The 22850-nt window shown below is 40.1% G+C and overlaps 2 protein-coding genes across 2 annotated transcripts in view; one reads left to right on the top strand and one right to left on the bottom strand.

Moving 5' to 3' along the window:
* cdkn2c (cyclin-dependent kinase inhibitor 2C (p18, inhibits CDK4)) overlaps positions 1-22850 on the bottom strand; it is a 77289-nt gene that overhangs the window by 37021 nt on the left and 17418 nt on the right. The window lies entirely within an intron of this gene.
* Positions 1-22850, top strand: part of faf1 (Fas (TNFRSF6) associated factor 1) — a 64290-nt gene that overhangs the window by 32387 nt on the left and 9053 nt on the right. The window contains exons 9-17 of the mRNA XM_058072940.2: positions 3491-3586; positions 3647-3767; positions 3882-3945; positions 4035-4116; positions 9876-10030; positions 15748-15884; positions 16051-16139; positions 19360-19440; positions 19785-19862. Coding sequence (XP_057928923.2) covers positions 3491-3586; positions 3647-3767; positions 3882-3945; positions 4035-4116; positions 9876-10030; positions 15748-15884; positions 16051-16139; positions 19360-19440; positions 19785-19862 — 903 coding nt within the window. The remainder of the gene's footprint in view (positions 1-3490; positions 3587-3646; positions 3768-3881; positions 3946-4034; positions 4117-9875; positions 10031-15747; positions 15885-16050; positions 16140-19359; positions 19441-19784; positions 19863-22850) is intronic.

Raw genomic sequence — 22850 nt, 5'->3', positions numbered from 1 at the left:
GCAAGTGTTAATTAAAAGAATCCAAAAAAGAGGAGCCAGGTCTTATTGTGTGTAGATGTGAGAGAGGCCAGTTTGGGGTGGGAGGGGTGAAGTCGGTGGATGGGGGGGGGGGGTTAACCTCATCACCCCGTCCCCTCATGTCCTGCGGCGCTTCAGCCTTGTTTCCACATTTTACCACTGAGCCTCCAAGCTGCACTTGTGTACCTCAACATCGGGAGAAGCCACAGGGTCAAAGCAAGGAAGAGAGCCCACCCCCCCCCACCAGCTCTCTGCATCTATGTCAGCCCCTACCAAAGCCTCTAGGCTGTTTTTGAAAGAGGAAGTGATCAACTTTATTTATACGCTTATGAAGCCCTCAGACCAAAGGCTCTCATTGTGAGCGTAGTGGGTAAAGTCTTTATGGAGATCCCCTTGACAGCCACTGTTAAGATTCTCACATTTGATTGCTACTCGAGGAGGGAACTTGGCAAAAAAACTATTTTTCCTCACAAACTCGTAATATCAAACTCGACTCATCTTCACTCATTCTTCCAGTTTGCCTCTCAAATCGCTGCAAAGATCATTTTGGGTTATTTTTAGAATTACATCTGAACATGTACATTAATCCAAAGATCTGTCCCACGCTGCTACCTTGGCCGGAGTTAAATTACAAATATTAGCCAATCCAGTTAAGTGTTCTTCATTGGTGTTCCTCGTATTCACGCTGTGTGTGTGTGTGTGGGTTGGGGACAAATACACTTACAATTGATTGTAAACGTACAAGAAACACAATCTGACATGTTTTATTGGTTTCTTTTTACACCGGGGTAGCACCTTTTTTTTTTGCAAAAGCGTGCGTAAAGCATCCCTATGGTCTTATACCAAGCATATGGTGTATTCTTCTCAGTATATATTTGGAGTGGCATTTATGGGAAGTACTGTATATATTAGCAGTCGGAACCTCATTTTCTTACAGTGAAATAGGCTGTGCCTCAGCTGATCAAAAGACCACAGCCTTTAAAAGCCAAAATCTTGGCAACAATGTGGATTCAGTGTTTTTTCTGTCAGATATTAACACTGTCATAAATAACGGCAAAGGCAAAAGCGTTCTCTCTTTGTGCGTAGTCAGATTGTAGTGCTGCATAAGCAAGGTCTCTTGCAACACGCCATTGCTTTTGAGGTTGGATGCAGTGAAACATCATTTAATCTTCTCAAAAGGTCCGAGGGTTATGAAACAAAGGGTAGTCCCAAAAAAATGTAATCAATCAAGAGCTGGAGGATCTGTTTGTCAAGACATGGGATATGTTGTTTAGTCCACTCTATCAGAAAGGCTTTTTTTGTTCACTTTTCTTTATAGTGAGCACATGTCAGTGAATAAAGTGTTATTTTATGCCAACAATGGTATCATTCAAGCTGCAAGAGATACCATGATAGCAAGGCCAATTATGCTTTTAATGGATTTTGTTGATGGCAATTGAGATTTTATCTTGTTGAGGAAATATTGACTCAAGAGTTTGTGTGTTCCACATTATGTTGTAAATTAATCTCTGATCGCATCATTTTTTTTAAATAGGCGTCTTTGGTTTCAGTCTTTTTTTTGTGTGCGATGGCTGCACTCATATTGTTGATGTCCCTCGGGTCAAAGCCTACATACAGACACCGTCTGTAATGAGTCCCTACTGAATGTTGACATTTTCAGGCCTGGCCTTGGATTTGGGAGCTCATTAGTCTGTAGTATTTTGAATGTGACAGGTGAACCTAGACCAAAGATTGGTGTTTCAGTAAAGACTGCCGTTAGGTTTTCTTCATTTTGCACCTGATCTACAGAGGTTAAGATTTTGCAGAGGTTTGGTTAGTCATCTGTCAAGTTTACACTGAAAATAAATGACTGATAGCCACTATATCTTGAGGAGGGATGGTGCACCAGCCAATGACTGAATACTGTAGTTTATTTGGGCAAGATCTGTTGGTTTTACTTAAGCCAGGGGTTTTCGAAATGTGGTACACTGAGCCTTGCAGAGAATGTAATACAATTGGGGCCTCCCCTCCTCACTGAAAAAAAAAAAAAAATGTTTGCTCGAGCATATTTTGTTGTGTTTGTGCTCACCCAAGACTCTGTTTACTCGGTCTCGCTTTCTGTATATGGACTAAAATCTGTTAATTTTGCTTTAGGTTTTGAAAAAAAAATTTTTTGAAAATATTTTAAATTAACTCAACCACTGATAACCACTGACTTGAGCCATTCAACACCTCAAATTTTGTTTTTGATTTAAAAGATTGACATGCCATAATCCTTTTTATTGCGACTAATTGGTTCCAGAAAAGTGAATTTCTGCAGAAATTGAATATTTTCGTAGTTATAACATAGGGAAGCTATTGACCTGTATTTTGGCCCCAACAGTAGCCCGTGTTACTCTGATGTCTTGATGTTAGTGTTACCTCGTTTAATGTAAACATCCAAAGTTTTTGCTAAAAGTTTGCATTCCCCTGCTTGGTTAGCAATACTCAGTTCACCCTTAACTACGGCAGCCTGTAACGCACATACATGTAAGGCATCCGGACAACAATTGGACCCTCTGTGTTGGTGACTCCTGCCCGTGCATTTCGTCATTGAGTGTGACAAGCTGTAAATAAGCCGCTATGAGTCCAAAGAAGGTTGCTTGCCTCCAAAGTTTGCAAAAGATGTCCATTTAAATTATGTTAAATGTTCATTTCCTCATTTCATATGATTGTCATTGTTTTTTGAATGTAAAACTGCATGTTAAAAAGCTTTTAAGAGACCTCTGCAAAGATTATTTGTGTCCCATTAGTGCAGGTTAACGGTAAAAAAAAGGATTGCCTTCTAAGCATAATCTCCCCTCATCCCCATCAAATATCAAGTATCAAATCATAAACGAAATAAGAGGTATTGCACATCATTAATGATGAGGGCGCTCCAAAGCGCAGCAGATGTCTTGAGACCAGAACGCAACCACAAATTAGCGGCATCACTGTATATAAACTGTAGGGTTTAAAATTGTGAGAAAAAAGAACAGGCTCATGTAACAGAAATTATACAATATGTTTGATAAGCCATGTTAGTGTCAAGCTGGGAAATTCAAATCGCGATGTAGAAAGAGATGACTGTATTGCTCATCCTGACTTTCAAAAAGATGTCTTTGACCTCAAAATATACAAACATTTCACAGTTCCTCTTGTTGGTCTGGAAGAACAGTAAAGAAATCTATCTTGTTCCCAGAAAGCAGTGAATGGGACTTTAGTGGTTGACATAGATGGATTTCATGCAGCCATCCAAGGCGAATTCCCCAGTTAGTGCAGTCCAGTGTTTAGTCTCACCCAAAGTCAGGATTTTGATAGCTCTTGTACAGGCCTCAAGGCTCGGAGCGGTCATGTTATTAAACATTTATTATTAATAACTAATGTTATTCCTCTAAAATATTTTCATGTGGCCTTGGATGTCCCTCGGGATCCAAGTATCTTAAGTTTATTTTCTCTGCATTTCATGTCGTAGATGACGCTAGCTGTCTCTGGGATCAACTATCCTTGCCATCACCTCAGTGTGTGTCAAAGGTCCTCACCAGCCAATGCCCAGGTGCCCCAGGAAGAGGTATTTATATTTATACACACAGAAACGGACATCCTTTAAAACCAAAATTTACATTCACAGTGTGCAGATGTTCACATGATCAGTGACAGCGAAGGAGATGATTTTGAAGATGCGTCAGAGTTTGGGGTGGACGATTCCGAGATGTTTGGAACGGGCTCCTCCAGTCGGAAAACGCCTATGAGTATGTGGTCATTGTAACACTCAAATCGAACAACAAAACTGTCCTGTTGTACTGAAACCTTGCAAGCCCTCTACATCTCTAACTTGACCATCCTATTAAATTAAATCATTTCAGTGCCAGAGAATAGCGAGAATGAAGCTGATGCCTTACTGCACTTTACTGCTGAATTTTCTTCAAGGTGAGTTCAACCCCAACTACAAAGCCTGTTAGCATGAAACAATATGGTATTATTTTATATACTGTCTTTTTGTTGTGTGTCTAATGTAGGTATGGAGAGAACCACCCAATGTTTTTCATTGGATCTTTGGAGTCAGCATCTCAAGAGGCCTTTTATGGCAAAGCCAGAGAGGTAAGTCAGCTCCATGAACTTGACTGGATAGCTTTAATTTTTGTGAGGTAATGTAAGTTGCATTTGTAAAATGCAGCCTCCAAAGTTGACTGTCTTAAACAATAAAGCTCTCTCTGGGAGAGACATTTCTCTATATACTGTATACAGTATATAAGTGTGTGTGTGTGTGTGTGTGTGTGTGTGTGCATGTTTGTCACACTTAAATGTTAAGATCATCAAACTAAGTAACGACAACACAACAGAACAAAAAAATGTGTTTTTTTTTTTTTTATTGCAAAACTTTTGTATTAAGGGATACCAAAAATCAAAACCTAAATGGGCCTTTTAAAACATAACAGATTTATTGAGACATATCAGTGTGGAAAAGGTTATACAGCCATTTCTAAGGGCTTTGGGACTCCAGCAAATCACAGTGAGAGCCTTTATCCAAAAATGGCGAAAACAGGGAGCATGAATCTTCCCAGGAGTGATTGGCCAACCAAAATGACACCAAGAGTGCAACCAAACTCATCCAAGAGGTCACAAAAGACCCAACAAAGAGCCACAAAGACCTAATCTTCCTCTGTTAAAGTCAGTCTTCATGAATCCATCATAGGAAAACCAAAAACGGCCTGCACGGCAGGCAATACCACTGCTGAACAAAAACAACATGAAGGCTAGTCTCAGTTTTGCCAGAAAACATCTTGATGATCCCAAAGACCTTTGGGAAAATACTCTGGTCTGACAAGACAAAAGTTGAACTTTTTGGAAGGTGTAACACCGCATTTCAGAAAAAGAACATCACGCCAACATTACAATATTGTGGTGGATGTGTGATGGTCTGGAGCTGTTTTGGCTGGACCTGGAGTACATGCTGTGACATGCTGTCTACTAAAAAAAAACAAAAAAAGGAGAATGTCTGACTAAAAAATAAAATAAAAAACCTTCAATTTGTCCACAGCACCCTAAGAGACTCTCTGTTCATAATAAAAACTGCATGTTAAAAAATAAAACTGCGTGTTGAGTTGTCATCACTAATATTTAAATTTGGTTGATGATCTGAAACATTTAAGTGTAGACGAGTGTCTACTGCCTGTTTTATTGTTCTTTTGTTACAGAATAATGAAACAAGCTTCTTCAAAAATGCATATATTATTGTGTGCTTCTCCATTTGAGTGAATTACGCTGCAAATCCGTTTTGAATTCTCCATTTAATTTCAACTCTGTAATGTTGTCTGATGCAGTTGCAGCCTGCTTGGCCATTTTCACACAAATTAATTTGGTATACAAAGTAGGAGCGCTAAGGAGGAAAATTACTGAGAGACTTTTTGAAGCCTTGCAATCTTGTCACATTCTCTTTCATCATAGCAACCAAGTTTTAAAAGCTCATGAAACTGACTTTGTGTCATTCTATAAACAACAGAAGTACACAACAATTGGTGGCCAACATGCATACTTGGTAGGTATCATTTGTCAAACATAAACATACTGTATGTTACAGAAAGAGTATTTGATTCAGAGTTTAACAATGCGTTGTTGGTCATCTATATCTTGTATCGGGTTGTGTGGCAACTGCTATAATTTGACAAAAGCCATTCAAATGTTCACCCTGACTGCAGAGGTTTATTTATAGCTGTCCTTGTGTTTTCCTTCTTTTGTCCTTTTAAGGATGCTCGTATCAACTGACAGCTTGTGTGGATTACGGTCTTATTAGACTGTGAGGGCACAGCAAGATGTTAGGGGAGTTCAGATCACCCTGTGCACAGCCAGCAAGTGAACAAGGGAAGGGAGGCTGGGAAAGACATAAAAGAGAAATCTAGAGATAAAAGTAGGGGGGTTAAGAGTCACACAGGACAGACAGATGTAAAGATGGTGACAGACAGCATGAAACAGAATTCAACTTGAGGAACTTGTTATTACAATTTCTTCTCAGCTGATCCTTTCTCATAAACCAGTACAATTGCCGTCTTCTCCCTGGCGTTCTCTCTCTAAGTGGAGCTCATCACCACTTAGGGGCAAAACCATTTTCACTGTATTTTCTTGTAGTCCGGGGAGCTTGATTTAATTTATCCTGCCAACTGTGCAGTGGTTAGAGTGGCTTTAAGAAATGTGCAAAAAATAGAAACAAAAAAACAGAAGCTTTTTGAGCTGCTCAATGTTTTGCCTTTTCAGCATGTTTTGTCACAACCATCTGTGACATCAGGCCTAAAAAGAACTTCTGTGGCATGGTGTCATGAAACAGTAACGTATGATCATGATTGCTTCTTCCATCCATCTAGCCGCCTTAGTCTTTGCCTTCATTTGAAAAGGGAACGCATTTTCCAGAAGGTCTTCATTGGGTGGATATTGGAATTGGGCAGATTGGTCTGAACGGGGTGATACACAGCCACTTTATAAACAGAGAAATCAGTCGCATTCTCTCAAAGCCTGGGAAAGGCTAATCACTAAGCAAAACACTACATTTGATGAAGTGTTTCTGAAGGTGTGGATATGTGTGTGGGGGGTGTCTTTGGAGATGGACTCAATCCATCCTTAATGAAAATGCTTTGGGCCGCTGAGCTGTGCTGAGCCCTCTTGAGGATCAGCAGTTAGTCAGAGCGTACAGAGTGTGATAGGCCACCCATCACTAACCACGATCCTCACTAAATCCACATCAACGCAGCGGTTAATCACTCTAACCCCACTCTCCTCTGCACGCCTGTCCTTTGCTGCCTGCCACACACAGACACATCAAAATTCATAGCTCGCTGGAGTGGGGAGTTCAGGGATTTATCACTGCCAAGTATCTGCTTTTAAACCCAGCAATAGCCTCTCAGAGTCAAGAGGCAAGAGCACAACCTGGATGGCATCTGGCGTATTGACACATGAATATCAATCTGTTCACTTGTCATTCATTAACTGCACTTGAAAAAACCAAAGAATACCGATTAATTAATGAATTTTAATCTTGAATATATTAACATTTCAATTCATTTTTTTCAATGTACTCACTAGTTATCCCCCGACCATCAGAGGCTAAGACGTTGCAAAGATACCATCTCAGTTTTAACTACAGCAGGATTAGGCAACTTGCATAGATTTAGAGCGAGATTAAAAGTTGACGATGTTTCCATGAAATGTTTTCAGCCAGCCTCTTGTGCGACTGGTCATTGATCTCTTTGTGTTTTCCCACCGTGTATGCAAGGTCATTAGAGCAGTCATTTGAGCTCTTCATTTTGAAGTGTTTGCTTTTCCAGACTGAGCTGCCATCTGTACTACAATCACTATCTGGACTCCCTTCGCTGTGTGGGTCCCTCCTTTAGTCTCTTAGATATCAAGCCTTTGAATATGGGCTTCTTCATTAAACCAGGTGCTGTCTCAACTTCCTGACCTCTTGTCAACTTTAAAACCCCCTACAAAACAATATTTTTTTATAATCATGCCTAACACCTGATTCTTATCTGTTGCCGGTTATGGACCATTCACTCCCTCCTCGCACCACATGGTTGTTGTATGATTTATCTCTCTATATATATTTTAGTGTCTGGCAAGTGGTGGTGGTATTAGCAGGATAATCCAGTCCAGCCTGTGCAGTTAGATATGTAATAGCCACCAGCCATCACCATCACCAAGTTATTTTTCAATAATTGCAAGCCAAGCTTGTCCAACTGTTGTTGTGTTGATATGAATTTGTACTTTACTGGGCAAAAAAGGTCATGAGAAAAAAGCCTTTTTCAACAGTGCCAATATTGAAACCAAATATTACAGAATATCCTTTTTTTATTGTAGTTCATCATTAAGTAATCTGTAGTCTCTACATAGCCAGCCGCCAATTGATATCGCTGCACAACATGAAGCTCAATCTTAAACCCTTCTCTCGCAGATGCCGTCTTACGTTTTTTGGGCTGCACTCAGCATCAGTAAGACACTTAATTTCAGTCGACCCAGTGCAAAATGCAAATACAGTACATGTCAATTTATTCAGGTCTTAAAGTTTTGTTCAGGAGTGCATATATGTGTGAAGAATTCAAGTTATGAGAGTAATGCAAATCTCAAAAGTTTATAGTCATTAACTCTCCATTCTATATTGTTGTTTAAACGTGGAATGACCCCTCGTAGTGATCAAGGCTTTATGGGAGTGGTTTTAAGTGAAAAAGCAAGTCATTCAAAGGTATCTTTTTGGAAATTCCCAAGGCAAAAGCCTTTCTGAAACTCAAATTGTGTGTACACAGGACAGACTGAACGTCTTGGCCTGTGTCATTTCAGAGGTTTGAAACAGGACATTTAATGAAGCTATTTTCTTATAGACATAAACTTTATTTTCTTGGACCCAGGAGGTAGAGAATAAAAAAAAATATTCATGTGTGTGTGGTGTCAGCCTTCAAAATAAGTGTTCGTAATGACATTACTTTTTCTTCAAAACAAACAAACTTTGTGCCAAATTTATCGACACCCCTATCAGTCTATGGAACATTGACTGCTAATTTTCAACCTCTGGCTCTCGCACTCAAGGACGCACACATGCACCTGCGCACATGCACACACACACACACACACACACACACACACACACACACACACACACAAAGCCAGTTCAGATTTAGGTGAGCAGGTGTGAGGAAAGGCTATGGGGTCAGTATCTAGCTCAGGTTGGACCTAGTAATTTAGCTGAACAGGGATTTGCTCCTCCCTGCTAAGACAGGCGACACAAAAGGTCCAACTTGAAAGCGGCTGGAGAACAGAGTGGCACAGACAGTTTAAAGAAGATGAAGGAGTTCAGTTGGCCCAGATCCCCACTTTGATTAGTCTTTACACTTGCTCTAATTGAGCATGCATGTGTACGAGTGTTGAGTCCTTAGCTCCGGTGGGTGCAACGCAGTTTGTGTATGTGTTGGGATGACTGCGTGTTGAGCGTGTATTGGGTTGTTGTTGTTTTTTTTCTTTTTTTTTTCCATGTAGTAAAAGTCCTCCCTCCCCTCTCAGTCATTCTTTTCTCAAGACTGAATTTTCTTGTCTTCTCAGCATGAGTGTTTAATCTTTTCAGGCCGTTGAATCGGCCCGTTGAATGAGTACCCAGCTTCTCTCTAGGAGCCCTGGAGATTATTCTAAAGCTCTAATCGTTGAGCAAATACAGCAGTGCTCTCCCATTCCTGCTCTACACAGGCCACAGTATAGCACAACCTGAGTCTCTCACACTCCCACACTTAAAACATCTTGGGGTTTTTTTGTGTGTATGATTTTATTTTTTTGCTGTACGTAACAGCCTAGAATACTTTTCCTGACTCGCCCTGTCACAAAAATGAACCAAGCTGAGTTTTTTCCCCCCTATTTGTTGTTTTTATTTCAAGAGACGTGACATGTAATTTAGAAAGCATTATTTCCAACATCGTCCTCTGGAACCTTTTATGCTTGTGGGTGTGTTTGTTTTTTAATTAGTTAGTCAGGAGGGAGAATCTGCCCGGCTTATACCATGGTGTCAATATACTTGGATTTGGAGTTTCGTCAATATTGTCTGGCCCTGCCGCTACTAACCTGAGCAGGCTGCTGGCATTTGGTGTAAAATAAATAGAGTGATTTGTCTGTTTTGTTTTCTCCATATCTTTGATGCCTCCTAGAGAGCTTTTATTTACACCACTCTCCACTTGATTGCGTGTGGTATTTACAAGCGGTGGCCCTTTTCTTTTTCTCACGGAAGTCATCCAGGCTCTTCACCTGCTCGTCTCTTGTGTCATTTTATGTTCATGCCATACTACAGATCAATATGCAAACAATTTATTTAATAAATTGTGTCTCCTCTACAGAGAAAGCTGCTGGCCATCTACCTCCATAACGACGACAGTGTCCTCAGCAACGTCTTCTGTTCCCACATGATGTGCGCTGACTCCATTGTCTCCTTTCTGAGCCAGAACTTCATCACATGGGCCTGGGACGTCACTAAAGAAGCTAATAAAGCCAGGTACCAACATGACAGCTGTTTTTGTTTCAGAGTTATGTCTTGTTACTAATAGAAATGGACTGTCGTGTTCTAGGAAATGGCTACGTTGCAATGTCACATTTTTGCGGATATACTTTTGTTCACTTCAAAATATAAATTACTCGGTAACAGTTATATGTAACGGGTTATGTAAAATTTGTTTTAAGAAAAGTAAAATGACACAAAATAGGTCTTTTTTTATTTAAGGACATTTGTATTTAACTGAGTCACAAAACAAAGCATGTACATTTTGAAATGTTTTAAATGAAAACTTATGCATGTGGGATCTTAACATGATGCTTTTAACTGTTGCCCTTTTTCCCACAAATGGAAGCAAAAACTAAAAATGAAAAAGTTAAAACTATGTTAATGTGTAGTTATAAAAGGAAATTTTTGGTTGCAGATTGTAGTGTACTCTAAAAGAAATATGGTTCCTGTGATGCATAGGGGTACCAAAAAACATCTTGATGAAATGTACAATCAATTCAGCTTTTGCTTGGACATTAACACAACTATGATGGAGAAAAAAAACGCATCACAAGCGAGTGATGCTGGGAATGCCGAGGCAGGTTGGATTGCAAGGTTTTAGTGTGCGTAAAGCACTTCATGTGTTGCTCCAATCCTGCCTTCTGCAGAACAGCACAAAATGAATAATATCGTCGCAAGATGGCATGACCCCCCCCCCCAAATGAATACGGATGGGTAGTTAATAAAGAGGGTATTTTTATATTCTACTAGTTGGTTGTTTTGCCTTGAATATCCTGTTTGTATTAGGTCCTATGCAGAAGACATACTTCCCACCACCCTTAAATAGCAAGGTAATGTGGAAAAAGTATGAAGAAAGATGACATTTTCCCAAAAATATTCACTTTCGTAGTGTACCTCTCCAGTCCATTTGCTCAAATGCTGTGTATTTTAAGTCCACTGGTCCTCCCTTCATTTTGTTTTCTTGAAAAGAGTATAACAATGTTTGCATTGTGAGGCCCCTCACTGGGCAATCTTGTTCTAAGCTATCTGAATAGAGGGCCTGTGGGAGAAAAAAAGGAGTCTCTTGAACATCTTTATTAAGTTGACACCAATGAGTTGGAGAGTTATTTTGTAGGGCTAGTTCAACAGGTGTGTCTACCAGACTACTATTTTTTTTCACTGAAAGTTGACCCACACTACTTACTCAACATCAACTCAAAATAAATGAAAACTGTGTTGGCATTATCCCAAATGACATTTTTAGTTATTTTTTTGTACTTGTTAATATAGATATTGAAGTTGCAAACAAGTCAGACACAGGATTTGAAGACCAAGTCATTACATCAATATTCTATCAAGTATCACAATTTTCAGTACAACTCGGGCTCTATAATTTCCGTGTTAATGCAATTGTGGCCAGAAACTCCATAAATTCCATACATCCATTCTCTATGCCGCCTATCCTCAGAGTCGCAGTGGTATGCTGGAGCCTATCCCAGCTGACCTTGGGCGAGAGGCAGGGTAGACCCTGGAATGGCCATTTTAGGTCAGACCTTTTTAGGACTCCTATAGCGCATCTACACACAATAACCAGCACAGAAAGCTTTCTAGAGCTTCAAGATTTCGCACCTCTTTATATAAAGTGTTTCCATGGACTTCCTGCTTCCAAGCCAAATGGTCTGTTTAATGACTCCTCCCCAGACCCTCCTCTAGGTATGCCCACTCCGCTGTGATTTGTCACACTCTTGAGGACTTCCGAATACGTAGGTCCGTGTTTACTGAGCGCAGCCAATCTGCAGCCCATATAAGGGGGTCCGGGTCGCATTCCAAACCTCTTTCAGGGCTCACTTCCAAATGCATGAATGTCATTATAACATTTATAGGTCTGAAAAGTTGGAAAAAAGTCCCCTTTTTAATATTTGTTTGAGTTGAGACAATATATTGTCACACTCCTCATTCACATATTGAGCGATTAAGAAGGAGATACAGATGGAACTGCCAGTAAATTTCTCAACTGTCCTCATTTTCATTTTGAGTATCCCACTGCCCGAACATTTTCCCTCTCCAGAGAACCCCAGGAGTTAAGCCTGCCCTCTGGTAGGAGCCGTTTAAGAAAGACTCACACCCTGACCTCACCCCTCCATTATTTCTTTTAAGAAAAGTCCCTCCTTCCTTCATTCCGCTCTCCTTTCTCTCTCCCTATTGGCCTCCTTTGCTTTTTGCCCCAGCTGAGCCTTTTTATTGCACATTAAAGGCAGGCAACATCTGGAGCTTTTCATCGCACACAGCCAGTCACAGCTTTGCTGCTAACGCATGCATGCACATATGCATACTCGCTCACTCTCACATTCATGGTGCCTCAGCATTCTCACGCTCCTAAGTTGATCCAGAGTGACTGCTGATTGGCATCACTCACACACTTGTGCTGTGTATGTGTGTGTGACAATCCTGCTGATGTTGGAATGCATCTTTTACTTCACTCTGTATTCTCTCAGGCTACCCAGTTAAAAGATTAATTATGCATAAGTGCAGTTTTGCTGATTGGGTGTCGGTGTAATTTTTGCCCGTGGGAATTTAGTTTGATACAGTGTACATGTGCTGCAGTGTCCTGGCAAATATTGACACTTATGAGTGGATCAACACAATGAAATTATTAGTGTAGTAAGAATTCTTTCCTGAAATATTTCATTACTTTTGCAGTAGTTTCTTGCTGCTTCCAGTACCAATAGTCAAATAATAGCATGAATTTGGTTGCACACGTTATCATCCTGGTATAAAATGACAACTTGAGCTACAGTATTTCTACTAAGCGAGCGATAGCCTTGTTCCTTTATGGCGTTTCAAAAATACAACCCATCTTCCTCTTGCTTGACTTCTCCCCCTGACGTCCTCCTTCCTGAAACCATAACTTGTCTAGACAAAGAGCAAACTTGTCATTTTCAAATTAAGTCTGTGTTCCTTCGGAAACAATGTGCTTATGCCACGGTAAGCTGTCGGAGTAACCAGTTCTCATACCAATTGCGGTACAAGTGGCTGTCAGAAATATTCCCCGAAGTGTTACTACTGTACCAGCCAGAGTCGTCAGCTGCTCAGTGAAGCCCATGGCAGGTGCGACCTCGTCTACACAAATGATCACTCATCACATTGATGGGAAGACACGCAAGGTGACATTGCAGGGAAACATTAACTGTTTTAACTGTCTGGATGTGCAGCAGTAGACGGAGATGGATGACAAATTGGAAGCTGCCAATCATGTTTGTCATCAGAGCCAAGGCTTGAACTTGCATCGGCTTTGTGCAGGTGTCCTCTGCCCTCAAGGTTTTAAAAAGGACTGGTGCAGTCCAAGCTACATTCTTCGCCGTGTTATGTTATGGATGAATGAAACGTTGCTCAGTCATACACTAGCACAACTCGTTATTTTCCCCTTATTTCTTCACCTTATCAAGGCATTCCATACAATTCTGTACTGTTTCAGCATGTTAATGAGTTTGGTGGGGACAAACTCCAGAGTCCAACCTCCACCCCATCAAACACCTTCAGGGAAAACTACAAAAACAAAAACAAATCCTTTCAGTTGAAGAGCAAACAAATCTCTCACGTGCCCTAAATGTATATTTAAAGTATAGGAAAAACCCAATTTTCAGTCCCTTTGGGTGGACCATAATGCGTATCTGATTTCCATTTTACTACATTTTGATGATTTTGTTGTTGGCCTGACTTGGATATGGCTGACAAAAGCAGGTTTTCTTGTGCTCTATGGGAGATTTTAGATTGAGTTACCCTTCAAGTTAGTGTCCATTGTTCGCTGGTCTTTCATTACAGGTTAGAGTTTCCTCACAGGCTATTGTTATGATCTGCCCCGGCTGTGGGCTAAACAGGGAAAAGTGTCAGGGCAAAATGATCAGCAGGATTTAGATACCCTTCTTCAATTGCCAAATGCGGGCACTTGGTGTTCAGTGTTAGGGGAGATTTTTTGTGATTCACATCTCCAATCAATTTCATAAATAGTTCCTCCTGATCAATCAGTCCATTAGCGCACTCCTGACAGACCTTATAGCAATCTAATGTTATTGTCATTTACTAATAAAACAAAACACAACATCAAATTAAATCAACATAATGAACACTCACCATCAGTACATGCCTAGATCTTGTTTTCCACAGAGAAAATTATAATAGGGGGGTTTAATGTGTGTGGCTGTTTTTATAGCATCCAAACAACCAACTTCTCCCCACACACATCGAACACAGTATGGAAGCAACAAAGCCATATTTTCAGTAGCTGCTTTCATCATCTGGGTTGTCTTCTTGTGTTCCATTATCTTCAGTGGTCTGGGTTTTTTTTTTATGCTGTCCGTAGTCCATCTCTTCATTTCCATTTCTGCCACCAGTGATTGGCCGATTTGAGTCCCATAATTCAAAACAATATAAAATATTTTTAAGCAAAGATGATGTCAGGGAACCTTTAACCTTTTATTCATTCATTCATTCATTTTCTGCCGCTTTTTCCTCACGAGGGTCGCGGGGGGTGCTGGAGCCTATCCCAGCTGTCTTCGGGCGAGAGGCGGGGTATACCCTGGACTGGTCGCCAGCCAATCACAGGGCACATATAGACAAACAACCATTCACACTCACATTCATACCTATGGACAATTTGGAGTCACCAATTAACCTAGCATGTTTTTGGAATGTGGGAGGAAACCGGAGTACCCGGAGAAAACCCACGCATGCACGGGGAGAACATGCAAACTCCACACAGAGATGCCCAAGGGTGGAATTGAACCCTAGTCTCCTAGCTGTGAGGTCTGCGCGCTAACCACTAGACCGCCGTGCCGCCCTTTAACCTTTTAATCAGTGTAAAAACATTTTAATATTAATTTTCAAATAAATTAAATGACTTTATTTCCAAAATTAATGTACATTTACATTAGTCAGTGTAATTATTTCTAAAACAATTACCAAAAATGTATTATTATTATTACTACTATAAATTGCGGTCCAATGGTTGGAGACACCTGCTTTAAAAGTACTGACGAACCAGTGTTTGGGGGGACTCGTGCTTAAAAAAAAACTAAAAAAGAGGGATTTTGTTGCACCGTTTGTGAAGCCTGTAACTAACGCTCTGGTTTGACTTCATGTTTTAATGAGCCACAACCCCTCCCACACAGATTTCTTCATCTCCCTCATCTGACCCACTGTCCTGCTATCCATTCCATTACTCACTTCTATTTTATTAGCCAGTTATTAAAGTAGATCTTATTAAAAGGCAGGAGGAAAAAAACTAATCTATATTTGCATTCAGTCCATAGCAATTCATTAATATTATGACATTTAGAGGGAGCTTGGTGGCTCGCCTGCCTGCTACCCTTTTCCCTTCTGGAAATGTTAATTTAAAAACTTCCCTCTTTGTAATGGAATAAGAAATCCTCTCTTACCCTATCAATTCTGGGAGCCTGGGGAGGCATACTAATTCACCCAATTGAGATTGCATGTCACTCTGATGGCTCTGAAGAAAAAGTGGAATTGGTTTTAAAGTCCCTAATGCCACCAGTTGTGTGTACCTTTGTATTGTGTGTAGAGTGTACTTGCATTTTCTGTGTGTGTGTGTATGCTATTAAGTTGTAGTTTTCATATACATCATTGTTTTTCTGTGTTGATCATCAGAGTGAATTATCACAAATAAAATGGAAAGAATAATAAATAGCATATTGTTTTGTCTTTGTGTTTTTCAGGCTACTCACCATGTGCACGAGACATTTTGGCAGTGTGGTGACACAGACTATACGCACATACAAGACTGACCAATTTCCTCTGCTCCTTATAGTCATGGGAAAACGCACTTCCAATGAAGTTCTAAATGTTATTCAAGGTAAATATGAAGTTGTGGTCAGAATTTGTCTGTCATTTTTGTAGCCGAGAGAGATTGAATCCATATAATACAGATACAGAATATATAAACAAACTCTGCTGAACTGAAATTTTCTTTACTTTGGGCTAAAGCTTTTTCATCATTATCGTTACTCTTTAACCCGCAGGTAATACTGCAGTTGATGAGCTAATGATGAGGTTAATGGGTGCACTGGAGATCTTCACAGCACAACAACAAGAGGACATTAAAGATGAGGTAAGGAAACGCTGGGGGGGTTCTATAAATGCTGATGCACAGACATTTAATGTTTGTTTACTTTGCTTGGAAGAATGATTCTTTTGGTGAGTCCAATGCCAGGAGGAAATGTTTTTGTACGAACCAGAGATTTTCGGAAACACTTCTTAATTAGTCAGTCATGGATTGGGTAAATGCGAAATCTAATTTAGCATGCCAACTTTACCATATTTAATTTGTGGAAGTTTCTAGCATGACTGCTTCAGCGCACGTAGGCTTTGATAGTTTGGAAGAACCTGAGAGCCCTGAGCTCAACCACATCTAATACATTTGGGATGAGCAAAACTCGTCATTGCTGTGTCAGTGAGTGACCCAGTGCTTAGGCCCATGCATGTATTGCACCAATTTATTTATCAATCCACTTCCTGTGTGACTCTTTATTGCTTGTCCTTTTGCTTGGCATTTAGTTGTAACCACATAAAAACGGTTGCTACATGATAGCTTGTTTTCGTTTAATGTTGATGCTGTTCCAAAAGGGTGTACAATATTTTCCTGGTTTGACCCTCTGCCCACATCTAAGGTTTAAGGAAGTGTGTTGCCTTTTCTCTGAACAGCAGCATACTTGGGCAAATCAGAAGATAATGTTACCCGAAATGATGCGGGTACATTGTTTCGCTTCATTCTGTGTTTATAATTTAAAGTTTTTACATTCCCGACCAGGTTCCCACACTTAACAGGTTGGTTTGCTTTTTCGACTACTGTATCTATAAATGTCAGATGTCATCCCAAATTAACAGTTAACAGTGAACATCTGTGAGCAACAATGCTAATTTGAACTACACATATGCCAAGAGTTGGTCACACAAAGACACTACGAAGGCTTCCTCACTCACCTTACTTACTATTGAGTGACAGGTATTATATTACATTCTGATTGCAACAATGCTTTGTCCTCATTTTTCATTTCCCACTTTTGGCAAACCTCAATCATAAATTCCAAGGTTGCAAGTAGTAATTAAAAACTATGCACATGTGACAGATAAGACGCAAAACTTCTATTGTCTTACAATATGATAAAATATGGGCTGTCAATACTAATACACACGAATAATGCTTTATGACCTTTTTTTTTTTTTTAAACACATCCCTGCACACATGTACACTAAAGTTGTTCTGAAGAACTATTTAAGTGAGATAATAACCCAGGTGCAGGCCGCCTCAGGGAAATAACTTGTAAAAATGTCACATGAAGACAGCGTCGATTTTGAGTGATTGTGAAAGCGTAATGCAGCGGTGTAGTTATCCATTAGGACCAGTAAACACAGGAATTGAGCATATCCTCCTTCCTGACAGGACCTATTCCCATCTCCGGGGCAAGTGAGTGTGCTCATTGTATCAGCTGGTCATTTTTCTGCTCTATTTTCCCCACTTGGCCACTGACACATCCCAAACACATACATACATTCGTATGTCTTCTCGTTTCCGCCTGTCCATATCACAGGTCATTATTCGGTCAATAACAAACCCTTGTTCTTGTAGCCATCTCCTATCCCATACTTTTCAATGAGATTTTCTCTGACTTCATTGAGTGTCCCTTTGTTGCAATTGTAGCAGGAATCCTAATGAGCTAGAGACTGGACCTCCCCAGACATGGGTGTTTTAATACTACAACCACTTGACACCCATTAACTGTACTCGGGTGTGTCGCTAGACCATTAATTGACACTGTAGGCATTAACTAGCGAGACCTCTGTTGAATTAGGTCAATGGCTTTAAAGGGGCTAAATATTTATTCAATGATTTATTTTACTGATTTTACTAGAAATAACTCTCTCCAGGTTTCCTGCTTCCAACTCATGCCCAATTCTCCCAAGAAACACCTTGGCTATAATTAGAGTACTTAAAGTACACGCAGACTCCTTTACTCCTCAGTGAAGCAGCACAAAATCAATGTTTATTTTTCTCAAGATACACTGCACTGCCTCTTGGGTCCCTGGATCCTCAGGTGCCTGACACTTTGAAAATGGCTATCTGCAAGCTTTGTCTAAAATGGGTACAGTAGGAGTTCATTTCCGTCCCCATGAGATTAATTGTTAGGGATGCACAATAATTATTGGGCGGATATGAGGAATTGTGATGTCATACAGATAACCCGATTTAAAAAAACAAACAAAAAAATCTTCAGATTACAAAAACCCTTCAATAAGCCAAGATGAGCCGGTGCTATTTTTTTGTTTTGTTAAAGTAATTGTCATATTTTTGTCGTTTTTACCTCCAGATGTGCACAGATTACAGTCAAATGCTATTTGAAATATAATACATAGAAAAGGTTATGGGTGATTGTTATCAGCATTGCTCTCGAGGAGGAGGAAGTTATTTCATTAGTTTTAGTTAGTGATTTTATTTTTAAAAAGTGCATTCCAACTAATTACATGGCTCTAAGGTAACTATTAGTGGTAATATGTGGGTCATTCATTTTGCCTTAGTTTACAAGGTCTTTAATGTCTGGAGCTGTTTGGTCTTTCGTGTTCATTAAATCATTCAAGTAAGCTGTTGTATTTAGTTTATTTATTTGTATTCATTTGTTTGACAACTGTGCAGTTTGTTTGCGTGATTCATGTCCAGTTCATTGGGGGTAGCCTGTTTTGCTGCCTGTTCTTCTTTTACAGTTTCTTTTGACTGTTTATCCATTGTGTAGGCCAATAGCACAAATGTATCCTTTGCATGTGCTGACTCTATACAACAATACAAACACACTGTCCTTTTGCTTGCCCACCTCTTAGCTTCACCCGCTCCTTTGCCGTATCCGGGCAAGCACACAGCATGGGCTCTCAGAGAAGAGGAAAGTAATGGCTGTTTAATGTCAACACAATAGACTGCCGTATTTAGTCCCAGTCTTTATAAGCCCTGTGTAGCCACAGCAGGTAGAAAGAAAAAGGCCGCCGGTCCCCTTCCCTCTGTACAAACAGGAAGAGCGAAGCCATGCGAATAAAAGAAGTATGGGATGGTGAAACTGAGATGAGGAAACATAAAAGAGGTTCAGAGTCTGACAAATGACAGGCTGGTCACAGTGAAATCCTTTCTGATGCTACTCTTTCATACCTGGTGTTTGTATGTAACCACACTTGCCATTCTGCACTCAGTTCTTTCTGGCTCCCACACCCTGTACCTAGGCTTAGATGTTTTGTCTGTGTGTGTCCTTTTGATTTTTTTCCCTTTCTCCTCTTCCTTCTCTACATAGGATGAGCGTGAGGCAAGAGAGATGGTGAAGAGAGAACAGGACGAGGCCTACCGCCTATCCCTAGAGGCTGACCGTAAGAAGGTATTAAAATAATCAAAATAAATCCACTTAAGTCACTGCCTGGCTGTGTGGGAAACAGACATTGCCATAACATCACGGCATTGCACAAGCTAACAAAAATGATTGACTCTGTATTATGGTTGCAGTTTACAGAGGTTTAGAACTGCTGAAATGTAAGCGTAATAATTCATTAAAAATGGTTTAAAAATCAATTTTTAAAAATGTTGCAGTGCAAGTGCACGTCAGTTGGAATGGAAAGACTGATAGCATTTTCTGCCATTTGGATTAGCTAGATTATACTGTATTATTTTGGATTATATTAGATATTGTTTTGATGTGCATGTAATAAAATAATTTTTTGTCAGAGGGAAGCTCAAGAGCGGGAGGAGGCGGAGCAAGTTCGCTTGGAGCAGATGAGAAAAGAACAGGAGGAAGAGAAGGAGGTAGTGTCTTCATTGTACTAATCTAACATGATCAGTTCTGGTCACCAATGTTCCCTCTAAGGTGCCTGTGCGGTTGCTCACTTCTGCAGCATTGTCCACACACATGAAATCCATGCAGCACACAAAATTAAATCCAACATGAACTGTAAATGAAATAAACACATAACAGTTTATTCTCTAGCATTTGCAATGCAACTCCATGAGTACAGGGGACAGACAACAAATGGTAACAACATATAACACAATGATGAACAGTGTCCAGCCAATGACAAGATTCTGTTTGTATCAGTACAGCTGTGTTAAGAGGGCTAAATGTGGCTTACTAACCCTGTATTATGGCGAAAAGAACAGACAGTCCCAGATTTACTCACCAAGACAATTTAAAAATAAAAGCGGTGGTTCATAAAAGGTGAAACTGACTGTCAGAGTATCTGCAAACAAGAACAACAGGTGAATAGGGTGAAAGCTACAGCCAGTGCTATTGAAGAAGCTATCCACACTGGATGACCAGCCATTTACCATCGTAGAAGATGGTGGCTTTTGTCACCTCGTTTTGTCACGCGGATGCTGATAATGGAAATATAGATATAAGCTTAATCTTTTTTTTTTTTTTTGAAAAACAATATACGTCCATTTCTAGAAACAGAACTCTTTTATGTGATGACATATTTGGGTAGGGCAAATCTACAGGTACATTTTTTCTAATCCACGTTTATTTAAATAAATAATAAAAACTATATATAATTTATTGTATCGAAAAGAAATAATGTGCATCTCTGGAAATAAGGAAATTAAAGTATTAGTAATTAACAAAATAATAAATTGATGCGAGTTCCACAGTTTGTTTTGTCTGAAGCTGACAATAAAGAAAGCTTGTGTGTGCTTAGAAAATGAAAAAAATTAGGGGGGGTGACATTGCTGGTCAAATGTCAATTCACATATGCACTTTGTTTAGTGCCAAGTTTTATTTTTAAACCTGTCTTCATTTTAGTTCATAACAATGCCCCAATTAGATTGTGGTTTTGTTCCCTGCCAGTCAGTAGGGATGATGTGGCATACAGTCTTTTGAGTTGAACACCATAGACTAATTACAGTGAGGCATTTTCCCTGCAGATATTATCTGACTTTGCACAGTTATTGTTCTTTTTAACTGCTTTTCATTCGTACAGCACACAAGCCCATATTGAAGCCAAAGTTAACAAAAGACTGCGGCTTGCTCACAGGCTTGTGTGCACACATATATTCACTTTAAAACAATAATTGTATGCCAAGTGTGGGCTCACACACACTGGCAGACACTGTCAGGCATACAGGAAAAACTAATTTTGTGAGGACGGCACCGATGTAATTATCCACTGCGTAGTAGTACAGTGTAGTGGGGGCTGATTGCTGTTTGTTCAGCAGCACAAAGCCTCGGGGCACCGATGGGGATTGGGTGACCCAACTCGCTCAGGTGATTTGTCACTTAAGTTAAACAGAAAACAACAAAGAGTCTCAGGATGGCCGTCTTAATTATTTCACTGTAGACACACACTGGTGTGTTTTTAAAATGGTCACCATGTCCTCAGTTATATCACATTTCCGGCTGTCTATTGTGATCTTTTGTCTTTTGTCATAACATACTGGTGTTGAACTTGTCACGATTGGTGTTTTGTCTTTTATAGGTGATAATCTTTTGACATTTTGTCAGAAAACCATTACTATGACAACATGTACAATAATGATCCAGTGGTCTTTTTTTTTTTAGCTATTGTTCCTTTATATTTCAATATATTTGACAAGAAAACCTGCACACTGCAAAAAGTGAAATCTAAGCAAAATTTAATAAATGAAATCAAGCTCAAATACAGTCATTTTTTGCCCAACAAGATATATGTAATTATAGTTATGAGCCTGCAAGCAAATCACAGCAGCCATAGTATTCCTCAATTACAACTTTACCATATCTTATTTTGCTACAACTAATTCTAGATAAACCGTGCACCCAACACATGTTACATCAATGGAGAGTTCTTGATCATGGCTAAGTATATTGAACGACATCGTAATTGACAAAAAACAATCCACTCAGATTTTTTTTGGGGGGGGGCAGCATTACAGTCCATTTGGTTTAAGTTCATATAATGGATAGTTCCGTAGACTTGATGAATTGTAGATTAGAGTATGAAACATAATCAATCTTGTAGTTTGACAATAGAGAGGTGAAATGTATGCTACATAGTAACCAGCTCTTTTCAATGATTAATGATTTGGTTCAGAGAATAGTGAGATGAAAGTAAGAGATGGGGAGGGGGTGCACTCTGTATGGGTTTCTATACTATACTATTTACCGCTTTTGGAGCGGGCATAGCATATAGTTGTATGGCTGTCAGGTGCACCGCCACCCAACATTTGTTTGCTTTCTGTGGTTAGCAGAGCGGAGCCAGATGAATAGATAGATGCTTCAGGTTATTGTATGGAGCAGCCCCAAGCTCCACACCCAACCAGACGCGTGTGTTGTGGTTTCTTTAGGGACGCTACCTACACTGTATGTGTGGGTGATGATGCTTGTGTCTGTGGTTGGCTGTTTGTCTCCATTTTGTATGTCCACCGTCATACACACAGACTAGCAATCTGTTATTTGTGTGTGTGTTAGTGTGTCCCAAGGGGGGCCTTTAACACCAGTCAGCATCAGCTTTTGTACCTGAGGGAGCTGATGGCGGAGCGGCACACGCGCCACCTTGCCCACCCAACACTAGAAGCTGCTAATGAGCTACTGTTGTACACTCTTATGAAATATAATTGCATTACGGTGTGTAAATAAAGCCGGGGCGTGTTGTCACAGCATATGTTCCCCGGCTGGCCAAACAGGAACAACAAGCAGAGGAGGTAGGAGGAGTTTGGGTTGCAAAAAAGAACGAAGGTGGAGGCTCCAGGGAGAAGCTGAAACGTTGTCTCACAAAGACAGGTGAGCTGATTCGCTCTGCTGTGAAATTTGACAGTTGATGG

The sequence above is a fragment of the Doryrhamphus excisus genome, linkage group LG4, assembly GCF_037039965.1.
Source record: "Doryrhamphus excisus strain RoL-2023G ecotype Guam linkage group LG4, RoL_Dexc_Guam_v1.1, whole genome shotgun sequence".
Taxonomy (NCBI): Eukaryota; Metazoa; Chordata; class Actinopteri; order Syngnathiformes; family Syngnathidae; genus Doryrhamphus; species Doryrhamphus excisus.
Note: the sequence above shows the minus strand (reverse complement) of the source record. Positions and strands in the feature narration are given on the sequence as shown.